Genomic DNA, 14349 nt, shown 5'->3' with positions numbered 1-14349 from the left:
TTATAGTAAAACATAACATGAATATAGAAATTTGACTTGGAATAGAAAGAAAATGAGATATCTTATACTCACGCAATGACACCTGAATATCCTTCGGGTTATAGGAGATATTATAGGCACCATATGCAGAAAACGCACCAAAAACTAAGCCTGCCATCATGGACATTACACTGCCTGTGGAGACGAGAAAAGACAAGCTGAGTAATAAATGTAACATTTAAATTATTTTAGTAAAAGATTATACAGAGAAGTAGATTTGACCTTTTCTCTTATATCCCATGTAACCCCCCAAAATGATGGCAGCAGCATATCCAAATCCAATCCAGTCCATTGTCCAAACAGCTGTTGACACATGAGCAAACTGTCACACTGAAGTTGACATTACAAAATAAAAGCACAGTAAATTGGTTTATGTAGAAATATACTGACAGAGAACATACAAAAATAGATTGTAAATCTAGATATAGATATAATATAAAACTTAATGTTTTTTTTATTTATTCAATTACATTTAATACAGTTCAATTAAAATTATTCTCTATACATTTTTGATAAGTAGAAAAAATACGCAGTACACCTGATTACCCACTAGATGTCACCGGTGTTCCTATGGAATTTAACGTGCTTAATTAAAGACGAAATGCAATGGAAATAAGCTCTATAGACAGTTTTAAGCTTAATATTAATGTATCAATATCTTGTATTGTAATCTTACATCGTTTATACTTCCCCTTACTTTTTGAAATACGAATCAAGATCCAGCAACCAGGACTAACCAAGATGACAGCGGAGGAACACTTCTGTGCGTCTGTGCGTCGTTTCACTTCCTTTTTCCTGCTAGACCACTTTCACGCGTGCGCAGTTCAGCTCGTGTTGTGTTTAAGAACTCATAACAAAGTAGGGAAAAAAGAAACAAGTTTAAGTTTGTGTGTTTGCTGGTTCTCACTTCGCCTGAAAATAAGCTTTTTAATTTTCAAATTTAAAGTAATTATTGTTAGTTTACCTTACGATTTATAAATCCAAGCCAAATGTATGGCAATCAGTGAAGCATTGCGGAGTTTCAGAGCAAACGTTGAATTTACAAATCGATTTATTTGCTTAAACCAAATAGCTCGGTTTCACCACTCATATTTTGCCTAAAAAATTTTGTCTGCTGTCAAATACATTTACAAGGCAAATGCAAAAGCAGATTTCAGGCTTTGTCTGTAGTGTAAATGCTTTTTAAATAAAGTCATGACATTCTTAAGGAAACAAACAAAATCTGATGGAGAGACTTCAAGACATGCAAACCTAAATTGATGTTGCTTATTTTAAAAAGTTGGCTGTCTGATTTTAATTTTTTGGGCAGGTAAAACTGAAAAATGCAGTACAAATTGCAAAACACCTACATTTTTTTCATTGTGTTTGTATCTGGGTGTAAGTGACTTGATATAAAACTAAAATGAGGTTATAAAACTTGTCACTTCTCATCTGATTAGTAAGTCATTTATAGAACACAAATCAAACTCAGTCAACATCCATAAAAGGTGTTTTTCAGGCAGCCAAACATCACCTGTAAATCATTTAACCGATTTATCTTTGGACCCAACTGGTTTACTATCTAATGAAGTATCAAGACAGAAAAAGTGACTCAAAGAAGAAAAGAAAAAAACATTTTATTTAATTCATCCCCTCCACTCCCAACATGATAGCTTTCATTATTTTAATAACAGTCCCGAAAGGTTGAACTCAAAGCATTCTTAGAGCAAAATAAGCCGCTGTGGGCCGTAGACAACACGACTACATGTTGCAGCTCGGAAAAAAGAGAGCCTGAATGCAGTCACCTGGAGAGGAAGAGCCATTGTGGCCCCCAAAGAGAAGGCACACATTTCCAGAAACAGTTGAAGTTTAAATGCCTTCTACAGATTCTCCTGAAGAGTCTGGTCTTATCTGGATAAAAATGACTATAAAATGGATGACAAAGGTCATTTAACAACAAGGAAGGATTACTCATGTGAGGTATTGGAGTGACGTAAAAATTATGACATTGTGGTACCATCAACATGAAAAAAAACAAAATAAAACTGTAGAGGCAAATTAAAGAATCAACAGACTAATACGCAGAAAACGCAGGGATTTCTTTTTGTGTAAACAACGATTGACAAACGGTGCATGTCGCGATACAGTGATGTTATAATACAAATGGCTTTGAGTGCACAGGTATTTGTGATATACTGTTTACATGGCTTTGTAAGCATTTTGAGGATATAAACGTCTATCTGAGCTGTAAAATAATCAAGCAACAAATACATGAGTTGAAAATGTAAAAGGAAAAAAAAAAGGAAAAAAATCTTGTTTCTTTGCCCCTCTGGGTGAGAAATATGATGGATATTGCTTTAACACAAAGAGACGATCAGAACAACACTGTGGCAGACACACCAGCTTTTGGCAATGACCAACATTTTAAGGTTCAAGTAACATCTTACAATGGTAGAACATTGTTTTTACACACATTCTTCTAGTTGACTGTAGCTTGAGTTTGGACTAAAACGATGACCAACAGAGCGCGCTTTTAATTTGAAGTCCATTGGCATATCCTGTTTGTACGGCTACATTCAAAGCAAACACATTTACATGAATGTTGTGGTGGTTAATGCAGCTGGTGTCAGGTTCATGAGCTACTTTTTGACTTGTTTTGTTCTACCAGTGTAAAAATATAACTATACATGAGAAAAGTGCATAATTTTCCTGATATGGGAATTGGCATAAAAAACATTACAACTGTTGTCAGTGCACTTGAGATCAATCATTGTGTTTTTTAAAAAACACAGTACACTTGGCATTGGAAAAAAATATGAAAGCTTTAAAAAAAATTTGGGGACAACTGCATGCAGGAATAGTAATTTGGATAAACCCAATAAAGGTATATTATTTTATAAACTTTTGGGGTTTCTTATTTTTTCATTTAGCATATATATATATATATATATATTTTTTTACTTTAATATCTATTCACAAATCTATTCTTTTTGTTTTTTCTCTTTACTTTAGGCTGCAAATCCAAAAATCAAAGCTGCTAAAACGCTTGTTTTTACATCTTCAGGTGACGGTTGGAAAGTCAAAAACTCAGAGATATTGCTCTGCACTTGGAACACGCCCCGTGTTGCTGGGATACGGTAAATGGCACCCGTCTTCATGTTTTTCTTTGCATCTCGTTGCAACAGCTCCACCCTGTTTGTTAAGGGCAAAGATTCACCCACATCCAGCCCAGCAGCGTCCCGCAAACCCAGGTCCGGACGTAGAATTTCCTGCCGTTCTCGGTCAGCAGCATTGGCAGTGTCAGTCCTCCCAAGATCATCACAGACGGGAGGGTCCTGTAGAGCCTCAGCGGAGACACTTTTGCCTCCCCGGGGAAACTGTTCTTCTTCTCCACATTCTGGGACTCGTAGAAATCTGTCAGAAGCCTTAAAAATGAAGAAAGGGGTGTTTTAGGAATCAAAGTATAATGAGAAACAAAAACATAAAAAAACCCAAATCAAGTGAGGTGAGATCCAGAAATACTAAAAATAATAGTAAAAAATAGTAAAACTGAAGAAATACTGAAAATTTCAATATAAAAAACTATAAACCTAAAACTTCTATGATTGATTTAAATCAACAACAAATGTTTGTAACAGCAACTGCTATGTACAAAAGGCCTAAGGGAAATTGAAGTTGAAAAAAATGTTTTTGGATGCTAACTGATGTGTAGTTTTTTTTTCTTTTACTTCCATTTATCCATATATAAACAGTGCTGAGCATAAATGTACAAACAAACCAGTTAGTAACCAGAATTTCCTTTCTTCAGTTTTTAGAATTTCTTTTTTCTTCATTTTTTTTCTTTGATGTCCCTTTAGGGGTTCTGTAGTTTTGTATTTTTAATATTTTTGGACCAGTTTTTACATTTACTCTCTATACACTTTCAGTCTTCAATTTACAGTTTTGGAGTTGAGCCTAAGTTTACGTGGGGAGTAGGACTTTGAGCCCACTGGCTACTGGGGGATATGATTGAATATGTATGACAGAAGTTATGGTGATGTCATTTCCAACCCTCTTCTGACGTACCTGATTTTGGCAGAGCATTATCACTTCTATACGCCACATCAGACGCTGTTTTGGTCCGGAACCTCTGACCCAATGTCTATTATGTGCCAGAAGCCAATTGGATCATAGCCCCACCCCCATGTAAATTTAGGCACAAAGTTATGCTGGGAGTGTGTGGGGCTGTAAGCTAGCAAGAGAGTGTGTAAACAGATGGATGATGGGGAATGAGGCAGGCTTACTCCACAACTCAGAGTTGAATTCCTAATGAACTCTTGCTGCTCTGCAAAAAATGTGTCCTAGAAAATGACTGTTGTTTTGCTTTTTTTTTTGGCCAAAAGGGCATAATCATAATTTAAAGACCACTGGGAATACTTTTTTTAATTTATCAAAAGATGATTATTGGAACCCATAATTCCAAACCAGCAAAAAGATAATTTAGACCAAGTAATCAAATTAAAAACAACAAAGTGCCTCAAAGAAAGTGGTGTAGTTGGCAACAACATCCACATACGACCACTTCCTGCCCTGAACATTTGCAGCATAACTTAGTAATTTCACTTTATTAATTATTCAGAGAATTGTACTCATAATTTGAAATAGTTTGCTAAACTAGAGAATGCTACATAAAGTTGAACAACTTCAAATACTTTTAATGGAAAAGTTTGCTTTTAAGTCGCATCTTTAAAAATTTCTCTATTTTTTTTTTCTTCTTAATAGAGGAGGAATTCTGGGAAATGTAGGCTCTTTGTGTAAATGCACTTCAAATGAGCGTCAGATAATATAAATGCAGAAGCTTTGTGCTTTTATTTGTGGTAAAGAAACCCGAGACACAAAGAGCACAAGTTTGCATCAGCTGGTCAGTGAGACATTATCGAAGCGGAAGAAAGTAACCTCACTGAACATTTACTGCAAGTCAGTTTTTTTAGAAAACCAACAGACTGAGGCTTCACTGTGGCTCAACAGGTAATAAAAAAATATTTCAATTCTCTTTTAAGACAGGAACTAAATCTTAGGTTCTGGTTATTTTGACTGGAGTGAAAAGAGCATTTAGATCAGTGGTTTTACTGATAATGGTGCAAAGCAGCCTTATTGATCCTTCCACCATTCTGCTTCAGCTCTATTAATGTGTTGTTATTGATTTAGAGTAATTAGGGAATGACACTGCAATTTCAGAGGAAGTGCAAAATATTTTGTTAACTTTCTTTTGTGTTTTAGAACAAGACAACTACACAGATAAAACAGCTTTTACGGAAAATAACAGCAACAAAAAGCATTAAAAATGAAACATCTGACAAAAGAAAGTGTTCATATATACTTTAGAACGTGTTTGGAGAAGATTGCACTTCATATAACTGTTAACCTCTTTACTAGAAAGGTTGAGACGATGTGCAGACACACTCACCGGTCTTTGATCTCGAAGCGCTCGTGCAGCCATCGGCGGAAGAACTCGGGCTCTGGAGGGATTTCATTTATGTCCACGCGGTCAAAGTGTATGTGCACACGGGGGCATTCTTTGCAGAGGAATTCTGTCAAACACAAAAAAATATATAGTGACCAAACAAAAACAGGAAAAGCCATTCAGAAGGTCAGGTTGTAAAGTAAGCACTTAAACCCAACGCCGGGTGACAGTGATGGAGCGGAGCTGCTTCGAGCCAGAAAACACAGAAACGAGCTGCGTTAACCGAGGAAGTCCAATCTGAGAGCTGACTGGAAAATGCAGCTCTATCGGAGCTAATGTGCTTCAATGATGAGAGTTTTCAGTGTCAACGCTCAGGCTGAATTAAAAGAGTGAAGAAATAACTGGAGTGCGAGAAGGTCACACTAAAAACGTAGCCAAGTGTAAAGCCTCAAGGCCACACGTGTCTCCCCAGAGGCCTCCGAGTTCCTGTTTCCACAACATGCAATATTATCAGGAAATGTGGCTCTGCGACCAATGGAGGAAGCTTGATCGAAGACGGCAGCGAAAGATTGCTGTTGAGAAAGCACATCCATCAGGCGCTGCGAGGATTTTTTAGGCGACCTTCAGGCAACACAAGTCTTTTTCATAAGAGCTGCTGTGCTGAGCATGAGGAAAAGCTCAAAACATGCACAAAAAGAGGTCAATCTCAATCTGATGGATTATAGAATCAAAGAATCTAAACGAGTTGTTTAGCAGCAAAAACAGATCTGATCTTTGACTGAATGTGGCGATTGTTTGAGCAGAACAATGCTGCTTTGAAAAAATAACCACCTGGAACACATGAAGGAAACTGACTCTTGGTTCTGGAGTTTCAAACATCTTGTGGTCCTGATCGTGTTTGTGAATTTAAGAAGAAAAATCCTGAAAATATTATGAATCAAAGCATCATAGAGCCAACAACAACTTAAGGGGAAGATTTTCAGTCATACTGATCCTTAAATAAATAAATAAAAATAAAAAATGAACATAATCAATTTTATTAAAAAAAATAAAATAAAACGAGATATTTAAAATAAAAATGTTTTTTTTCTATTATATATTTCTATATATTATATATACAGCATTCAATGAATTAGGGGTCAAGTGCCAGAATTTAATATTCAAGATCAACCAAGAATGTAACACAAATTAGCAAATTACTTTTTTGAATAGGATTCTATTTTATTTCTATCTATATGAAATGATTGCAAACTCAGTCATTTAAAATCATATTCAAACATACGATAACAACCTTAAAGTCCCAAATTTTGATCCATTTTTAATACATTCCCAGTGGTCTTTTAGTTATGATTTTGCCCTTTTTGTGAAAACAACAAACAAAAAACTTGTATTCTAGGACATATTTTCTGCAGAATGTCAGGAATTTATTATAAATTTGCCTTCGTTGGGGCCAGAACTGTTGGCATGGAGCAACCCCATTCCCACTTCCCCTCACCCATAACTGAGAGTTTACCGTTTACACACTGTTCTGCTATCTCACAACCCCCAACCTAACATTACCGGAGCAAGAAGCCTTTCGCTTGCCGTAGTAACTTATACGTCAGATTTTCAAGTGTTCTTCAACACAGTTTTATTGTCTGCACCCGATTCACAACAATTTAAGGAAAGAAATACTCAGAAATGCATTTTAAACTAAATGTTCTTTTATATACGTCTTCCAACATTCCAAAAATGGCTTAAAAACACTATTTTCCTCAGAGTGGACATTTAATATCCCAGATAAAGCATTGTTAAGATATATTTTTGGAACCAAAATAACATTGAGAAATGCACTGGTAAAAGTATATATTTATATTAAAAAAAAAAAAAAATTTAAGAACTTGAGTTAATATTTTTACCTGATTTGATGTAATGCAAACAATTTTTTAGTAAAATGTTTATATTTGACTATACCTTTCACCCTTCTTTTGGTTAAAAACAACCACAAGAAAAGTCTTTAAAAGTAGGAAAATACATAAACGGAAGATCATCCTTTCTCAATTTGCAAAAATATGTAAGAAATATTTTCATTTATATTCATTTTCATAAAGTTTAGTCCTACGTGTTACAGTATTTTTGATAGCTTCTAAAAAGTGACCGAGTCCTGACAGTGATTTTAATGGACCAATCGCATGCAAGTGTTGTATGACGGCAAAGTGGACGCAGCCGACCATCATCCCGGCTCCGAAGGGACAGCAGTCAACATCACCCCATGAGGCCGGGAAGTGCGTGAGGAGAGCAAAGCTTCTCTGGGCTTTGGAAGAAGCATCCCTGTTTGTTCCCGGCTGAACGGGATGTTTTTCTGTTGTTCTTAAATTCAAACAGTCGTTAAACAAGCGGGAAACGCAATAACAAAGGCTGAAAAAACAAAAACAAAAAAGGCAGAGTCACGCTGTTTACAGGAAGCTGCAACTCTTGTTAGGTGATGTTTGCTGCGTGATTAATTAACGGAAAGGATGTTAAACAATGTGGCGAGTTTTCTGATACAGTGGGCTTTTATTTACAATAAATTCAGATTTTTTTTTTTTTTAAACTAACAATAATTTGAAGGATTAGAAAGCAGCTGTTTTTCATAAAAAAATGTCTGCTTCTAAGTTTTAAAAGTTAGACTTTAATGGTATTAAATAAATTGCAATGTTTCACATAGAAGAATTTTTTAAAGAAATTTTTGTTTTCTTTGTTAATTGCTTCAGAAAAATTATTAACGTGCATTCTGGGTGTTTAACTTGCATTCATATTAACGCGCTAAAATAACTCCACTCACTCCAAAATGTACTTAAATAAACAAAATATATTCTCTTATTCAATGAACAAGAGTAAGCTGAACTTTACTTTGAAATTTTTTAAGACTCCTGCTAAGAAGTGATATTCCAAATAATACGTGCTGCAGTTTCAAGATTTGATTCACTGGTACAGAAAAAAATGAAAAGGAAAAAATGAGTCAATTTTTTATGTAACTTTACGTGTAAAATTGTCTTTTTTTTTTTTTTTTTTTACCAGAAAGAAAAATTTCCAAAGAAAAAAAAAAGTTAATGTGTCAATAATTGTATTTAATGTAGTCCAATGATTCTAACGTCACATACTGATCAATCATGATGGATACTTTCATGTTTTGTTAAATAATTTAAACATCAAATAGTAAGAAAATAATTAGTAAAACTGATTTACTTTAAAATTGTATTTTATTAAAAAAAGCATGTTTTTAAGCACTAGGTTTCACTGTCAAAATACCATTTAATTTATTCAACACTTTTGATTAAAGGTTGATTTATTTATTACATTTCCATTCAGATCAATTTTGTTTGGGTATTAAACAAATGTTTCTATTGATTTAAAAATAACACAAGGTGGAACTGTAATTAATAAAATCACGAGTTCCCACAATAAAAACTAACTGAAAATCAGCTTTTTGCGAGAAAAAATACAATAAATTATTTTAACCTTGAAGAACCCAGGAACAAATTTCACCTGGGTTTTAAAAATTAACTTGACAATTTGTTTTTTGTTCGCTCATTTTAGGTTGCAGCAATTAACAGCAAGAATTTTTAATTTCTTAAATTCTTAAAGCCTATTAATGCAAATATGTATCAAACCACTTTGGCTGCAGAATTCCTAAAATTTAGCACTTTAAAGGAAAAACACAAGTGACTTTACTTTTCATAGCTGAAAATAAATTCAAGTTTCTAAATTTGACTCTAATTTGATTAATTTTTTCAAATTTGATGGTTGATAAAATAGTCTTTTTACTCTGTTTTAACTGAGCAATAGGTCACTGTTACTATATTTTGTAGAACAATCACAGACGTCAGAATGCGTGTCGTTGGGGATGCTGAGAATGCACCTCAGATGTGCTTCCTCAGGTGTGTGCTTACCTGGCATGGAGGGAGCAGTTCTTCTCTGACTGGAGCCATCCAGCGTTCCTTCATAAGCCACAGTGACGTCATACACAGCGTCCAGGTGGTCCTTCATGGTCTCGATGGCGACATGAGCGGCCTTCATCCTGGGAGTAAGCGTGTGCTTTAGAACAGCCAGTCCTGCAAAAAAAGACAAAACAGCCCAGATAAATTAATCACTTAGAAGAGAGAGAGGGGGAAAGTCACAGCCATTTTTACCTCAACTCATCTTATACATTTGAAATATCCCAGGGTTTTCTGAAACAGTCTATGTAAGTGCATGTGTGCCATTCCTCAGTGGGTTACTCATGGAGGCTGCAAGCTCTGCTCACTAATACCTCACTAATAGCAGATGATGTCATGAGTGCAGCTCTACCAAATGATTTGTGTGGATTAAAGGGGGAGGTGATATGCAGAGCCCTGAGATATGCTTAATCTCTGCAAAAGGGCAGACCGTGAAACTGCACAACCCTGTTAAAAAAATAATAATAATACTTCCACACAGGAATCAGTCTGTTAAAATCCCACTGATTAAGACACAAAAACTGCATCTAATTAGAATAAAAAGCCTTGTTTGTGGACCAAATTGTTGAAAAAACAACATTTATGTGCCAATAATGCAATGAATGGCAAACCTAAAGTGGGGTTTGGCAGCTTTTAGTCGGAATTATGATGAATGAGTCAAATCCAAAGCTGGAAGGTCACCACAAGGACACTTATGTTTCCAAATATGATAAAGTCCACTCGTGTTCATTTAGGTCAAAGAAACATTATAGTAGTTTTTTGTTTCAACAGTATGCATTTAATGCAGTAGATGCATAAATAATCCCTCAAAAGTATTTTTATGAAGTTGACAACTGAAAATAAAAAAAATAAAAAAAACGTTTTTTTCTTGGCTCATTCATCATAACTCAATTATGTTACACACCCTCACCTAAAAGAACAACAAGCTTCAAACCAGAAAAACTAGATTTTCTGAATTTCAGTTTTTTTTCATCTGCACAAGTTTCCCAGCCAAACAAGATATTTCTCTAAAGTCTCTGTGAAAAAACAGTGTCCATCCATCCTCACCGGATTGGCAAATATAGACCACAATCCACAGTGCTTGAACAATTTTTTGAAAAAAAAGTATATATTTTTTAATTAGTATTCAGCAAATTCATCAAACAGTCTTTGTAAAATGTTCATTTTTGTAGGTTTTTGCTTCAGAAAATCAGTAACTCCATATTTGGCGTTTAAAAAAAAAAAAAATCATGATGTCCAGACCGCTTTAAAAATTCAGGGTACTAGATAGTCCCGGACTATATAGTTTTTTAGTAGTTAAGGAGTAGTTTAGCTAGACCAGGGTTTAACCAGCCAATCACCACGATTACCTTGTTTTTTAGCGAAAGCCTGACTGTCAGCGATGACGCTCTTGATCTCCGGATTATACCGAGTTCCTTCTGGGAAGATGACAAGGTACATCTGGAAGAAGTAAAGCACATTCAAAGGACAGCATTAGCTCAAACCTCACTACACAGGTCGGAGATTTCACAAGCGCAGATATTTTCAGCCTGAGCAAAACTGTGATACTTAGTTTTCTTGTTGGATTGCAACTAAAAAAAGGGTTTAGTGATGTGGATTTGGTCTTAGAAGGCAAAGAGATTACTTTTTTATGATGAACTATTAAAAGTTAAGTATTTTTGGCACTTTATTATATGATAAAGACTTAAAAATAAAACAAAATATATTTAAAATTGAAAAAATAAAAGCAAAAAACTGACAGTTGTACAGTGTAAAGAAACTGCATTCAGATTTATAGTTTCTAAGACATTAGTTGAACTCAAACTATAAAAATAATAAAAAAAAAGATATGTTTTACTTTCAGACCTCACTACTAGATTGCACAATTCAGTTATTGTGCAAACTGAACAGTTTTAGTGCTCGACTCGAAATGTCACAACACAGCTTTCAGTGTGTACTTGAGGTCACCAAAATAAAATCCAACAAACATAAACACACGCATGACTTTAGAGGACATCATGCTGGTTTGTGTTGATTTCCTGTACCCTCCTGCCCAGACCACACCTTAACAGCATTTGTTTAGGTTAGCATGTTAACTTTTCATTCCTGTATGAAGGACGTGCGTCGTATATTTTGACTACAAAAAGAAAAAGGTCCTCATAACATCAGCAAAACACACAATCGCACAAACTAATCCCCAAGAGTCCTATCCAAAAAAAGTGATTAAAACGACTCAGTGATCTAGGCCACTTTCTGAGTACTGGTTATATGAGGTTTCAGTTTTTATTTAAATATATTCAGAGGATGTTGACTTCTAGAGTGGAATTAGCATTAGAAGATATGTTTACACTATTTAAATAAATGAAATATTTTGTTTGAAACTCTTAAATCGAGAAATACTCACTGGAGTTCCTGTTTGCGTCTGGTTGAGAAGCTTCTTTCTCATGGCCTTTTCATTAAACTTTGCACTTCGTTTCACGTAGATTCCCCCATGCTATTAAAAAAAAAGAAATATTATTTGAAACATATTAAACGCTTTTTTTTTTTTTTTTTTATTAAAACATTATTTGAGAAGATGGTAGCTTCATACTCACTCAGCTGCATTACCTGAGAGAAATACCATCCGTAAAGCGGGAGCCACTTGAGTCCATCTTTGAGGACATATCTCACATGACCCAGAGCGCTTTGTCTGATGGCGAGCATGTCAGCGATGATCCAGTCAACTACAAGGAAAAAGCAACATATATTAGCAACACTGTACAGAATAAAGTAAACGATTCAAATCTATTTTTAAAAGCGTTCCCAGAGGTCGTTTTTTTGGCTAAATTAAAAAAAAAATTGCAGGATATAGTTTCCGCAGAGTGGCAGGAGTTCATAAGCCTGCACTCATTTCCCATCATCCCTTTGTTTACAGGCTCTCCTGCTAGCTTACAGCTCCTAACCACCTAACATTACTGGTGCAACAAAAGTAGCGAGCAATATCGGAGCTATCCAGCCGTACAGTTTGGAACCAGATGCCAGCTCAGACGAGGAAAATGAAGACGTACATGGATCTATTCGTCTCCAGGCGGATGCATCAGTATATGGAGAGGAGCAGGGAGCTTAAGCCTGCCGACTGTAGTATGTAATTTTTTTTTTTTTTTTAATGGCATTTTTTCGTCTACCCCTGATTCACCACAATTTGAATACTTAGGATTACCAATTTAATATCCATCATGAGAAAAATGCTACACCAAAAACACTATTTTCATTGGAGTGGGTCTTCTCACCTGTGCATTGATGATTTGACAGGTAAACGACGTTCTCCTTCTTCTTTGGTATATCTCCATATATTACAATCTGTCGAGAAAGATATATTAAAAATAGAATCAGGCAGTTTCAATGAAACAATGATGAATATCTAATCATTTGGCTATAAGACTGTGGGGTCTTAGATTGAGTGTTTATAGTCACAGGTTTACAGCCTCCATCATTATCAGAACTGGCTGTTTACACAGCCTATCATAGAGAAATACCAGCCGTGGAAGGTGTGAAAGGGGAAATGCAGACTTTCAAGACTTGAAGCTGGTTCAACAAGATCTTACTTAACTGCCCAGACTAGTTGCCTTCATTCACACTTAATAAAATGACTTAAAATGCATGAATGTAGAGACTTTTCTTCTTTTTAAAGTATTTTAGCGCAGATCTCTTACCTCCACTCCTGTGTAGTTCTCAAAGAAGAACAGGACCATGCTCTGGTAGATGCAGTATATCCGGTCGTCTATCTTGTGATAAATACTTGCTGGTAATACAGTTGAAAGCATGCGCCAAACGCCCCATGACAGTATGTAAGCTGGGGCTGTTCCCAGCATGATCGTGGCTGGAAACCAGTACCGCAGCGAGTACGTGTGCACCACCAGAGAGAGCAGCATGATTCCACTCACAAAGCCCTAAAACCAACTGCTGGACGTAGTGAGGCACGCCGAACTATCTATCCCACAACACACCTGGCCTACTTACGCCACACCTGCCCCGACAAGTCAGCATAAGAAAGTGGGAAAGCTGCAGCCGGGCAGGAGTGAAGCAGCTAGTTCGCTAAAGCTAAATTTAACCTTGTGTGCAAAGCGCAGTTTGCAAAGTCAGCAGGCGCGCAGACGTCAACTCAAACAGCAACACATCGAAACAAAACGGAAAGTTACCGCGTCGACGACTGCACGAGACTGACACGACCTCAACCGGAACTCCAAGCACTTACTGTACAAGTTATGAAAAGCCTTAGCCCCCCCACCCCCCAAATAAAACCGGTTAAAGTTTTATTCAACTCTACACTTCATGCTAACTGGCGACTGTAGCGGGAAAAGTTCAATAAAGTGCGCGCCCAAAAGTCAGCTGCAGCGCGGAAACAAAAATATCACCTATTCACTTCCACTGATCATCTTTATCCGGCTGCTAGCTTCTAGCAGCAAATGTCACACACGCCTTCCTGTGAGAGGACACGCTAAGGCATCAACGCCCCTGATTGGTCGAATGACGCAGGAGAGGCAAGCCAATCAGAACGCTGGGATCTTTTTTTTTTTTTTTTACATTTTAGATCTAGATATACTAAATGAATAGATTATATCGATTTTAGATATATTACCAGATGCAATTTTGCTTTTTGTAAAAAAAAAAAAAAAATACAAGTAAATATTCGCAATGATTTAAAACTTTTTAAAATTTATTTCCATCTTCACATTAGATTACTTATGTATTTTTTATTTGTGTGTGTGTTTACAATTTTTTAGACTCAAAGCAGCTAAACAGGATTACAACAAGAAAAAAAGTTTTATATATGTATAAAAAGTAAACTGATATTTTTATTAAAAAAAATGAAAAAAGGAAACAAAAAGTCTAAACAATTAAAGGATTACTTAAGCCAAATTAATTTGCAGAAATTGTAAAGTACTAACATGCAAACTTTTTGTATTTTGAAAT

At 35.7% G+C, this 14349-nt stretch overlaps 2 protein-coding genes across 4 annotated transcripts in view; both read right to left on the bottom strand.

Annotated features, from left to right (window-relative positions):
- The window catches only part of zgc:163080 (uncharacterized protein LOC799515 homolog), a 1459-nt gene extending 571 nt beyond the window's left edge, over positions 1-888 (bottom strand). The window contains exons 1-3 of one of the 3 annotated variants that reach the window (XM_024297831.2): positions 737-888; positions 262-342; positions 73-174 (exon numbers count right to left, since the gene is read on the bottom strand). In XM_024297831.2, coding sequence (XP_024153599.1) covers positions 73-174; positions 262-331 — 172 coding nt within the window. In that variant the 5' untranslated portion in view covers positions 332-342; positions 737-888. Of the gene's footprint in view, positions 1-72; positions 175-261; positions 343-715 lie in introns of all 3 variants that reach the window. The other 2 variants (XM_024297832.2, XM_024297833.2) reach the window with 2 other exon arrangements.
- Positions 889-1637: 749 nt separating this feature from the next.
- agpat5 (1-acylglycerol-3-phosphate O-acyltransferase 5 (lysophosphatidic acid acyltransferase, epsilon)) lies at positions 1638-13937 on the bottom strand. Its single transcript, XM_024297823.2, has 8 exons — positions 13089-13937; positions 12666-12735; positions 12004-12119; positions 11801-11890; positions 10767-10857; positions 9373-9534; positions 5465-5588; positions 1638-3443 (listed from the first exon to the last, which is right to left on the bottom strand). The coding sequence occupies exons 1-8, from the start codon at positions 13305-13307 to the stop codon at positions 3218-3220; spliced, it is 1098 nt and encodes a 365-aa protein (XP_024153591.1). The 5' UTR covers positions 13308-13937; the 3' UTR covers positions 1638-3217.
- Positions 13938-14349: the final 412 nt, after the last annotated feature.

This window comes from Oryzias melastigma, linkage group LG15, assembly GCF_002922805.2.
Source record: "Oryzias melastigma strain HK-1 linkage group LG15, ASM292280v2, whole genome shotgun sequence".
Taxonomy (NCBI): Eukaryota; Metazoa; Chordata; class Actinopteri; order Beloniformes; family Adrianichthyidae; genus Oryzias; species Oryzias melastigma.
This window is presented reverse-complemented; position numbering and strand designations above follow the sequence as displayed.

Coding starts and splice junctions, on each gene's coding strand:
- agpat5 (XM_024297823.2), bottom strand. CDS start 13,307: ATGCTGCTCTCTCTGGTGGTGCACACGTACTCGCTGCGGTACTGGTTT. Junction 11,891..12,003: donor ACGGATGGTATTTCTCTCAG/GTAATGCAGCTG, acceptor TTTTTTTAATAG/CATGGGGGAATCTACGTGAA. Junction 5,589..9,372: donor AACTGCTCCCTCCATGCCAG/GTAAGCACACAC, acceptor TGTGTTTGACAG/AATTCCTCTGCAAAGAATGC.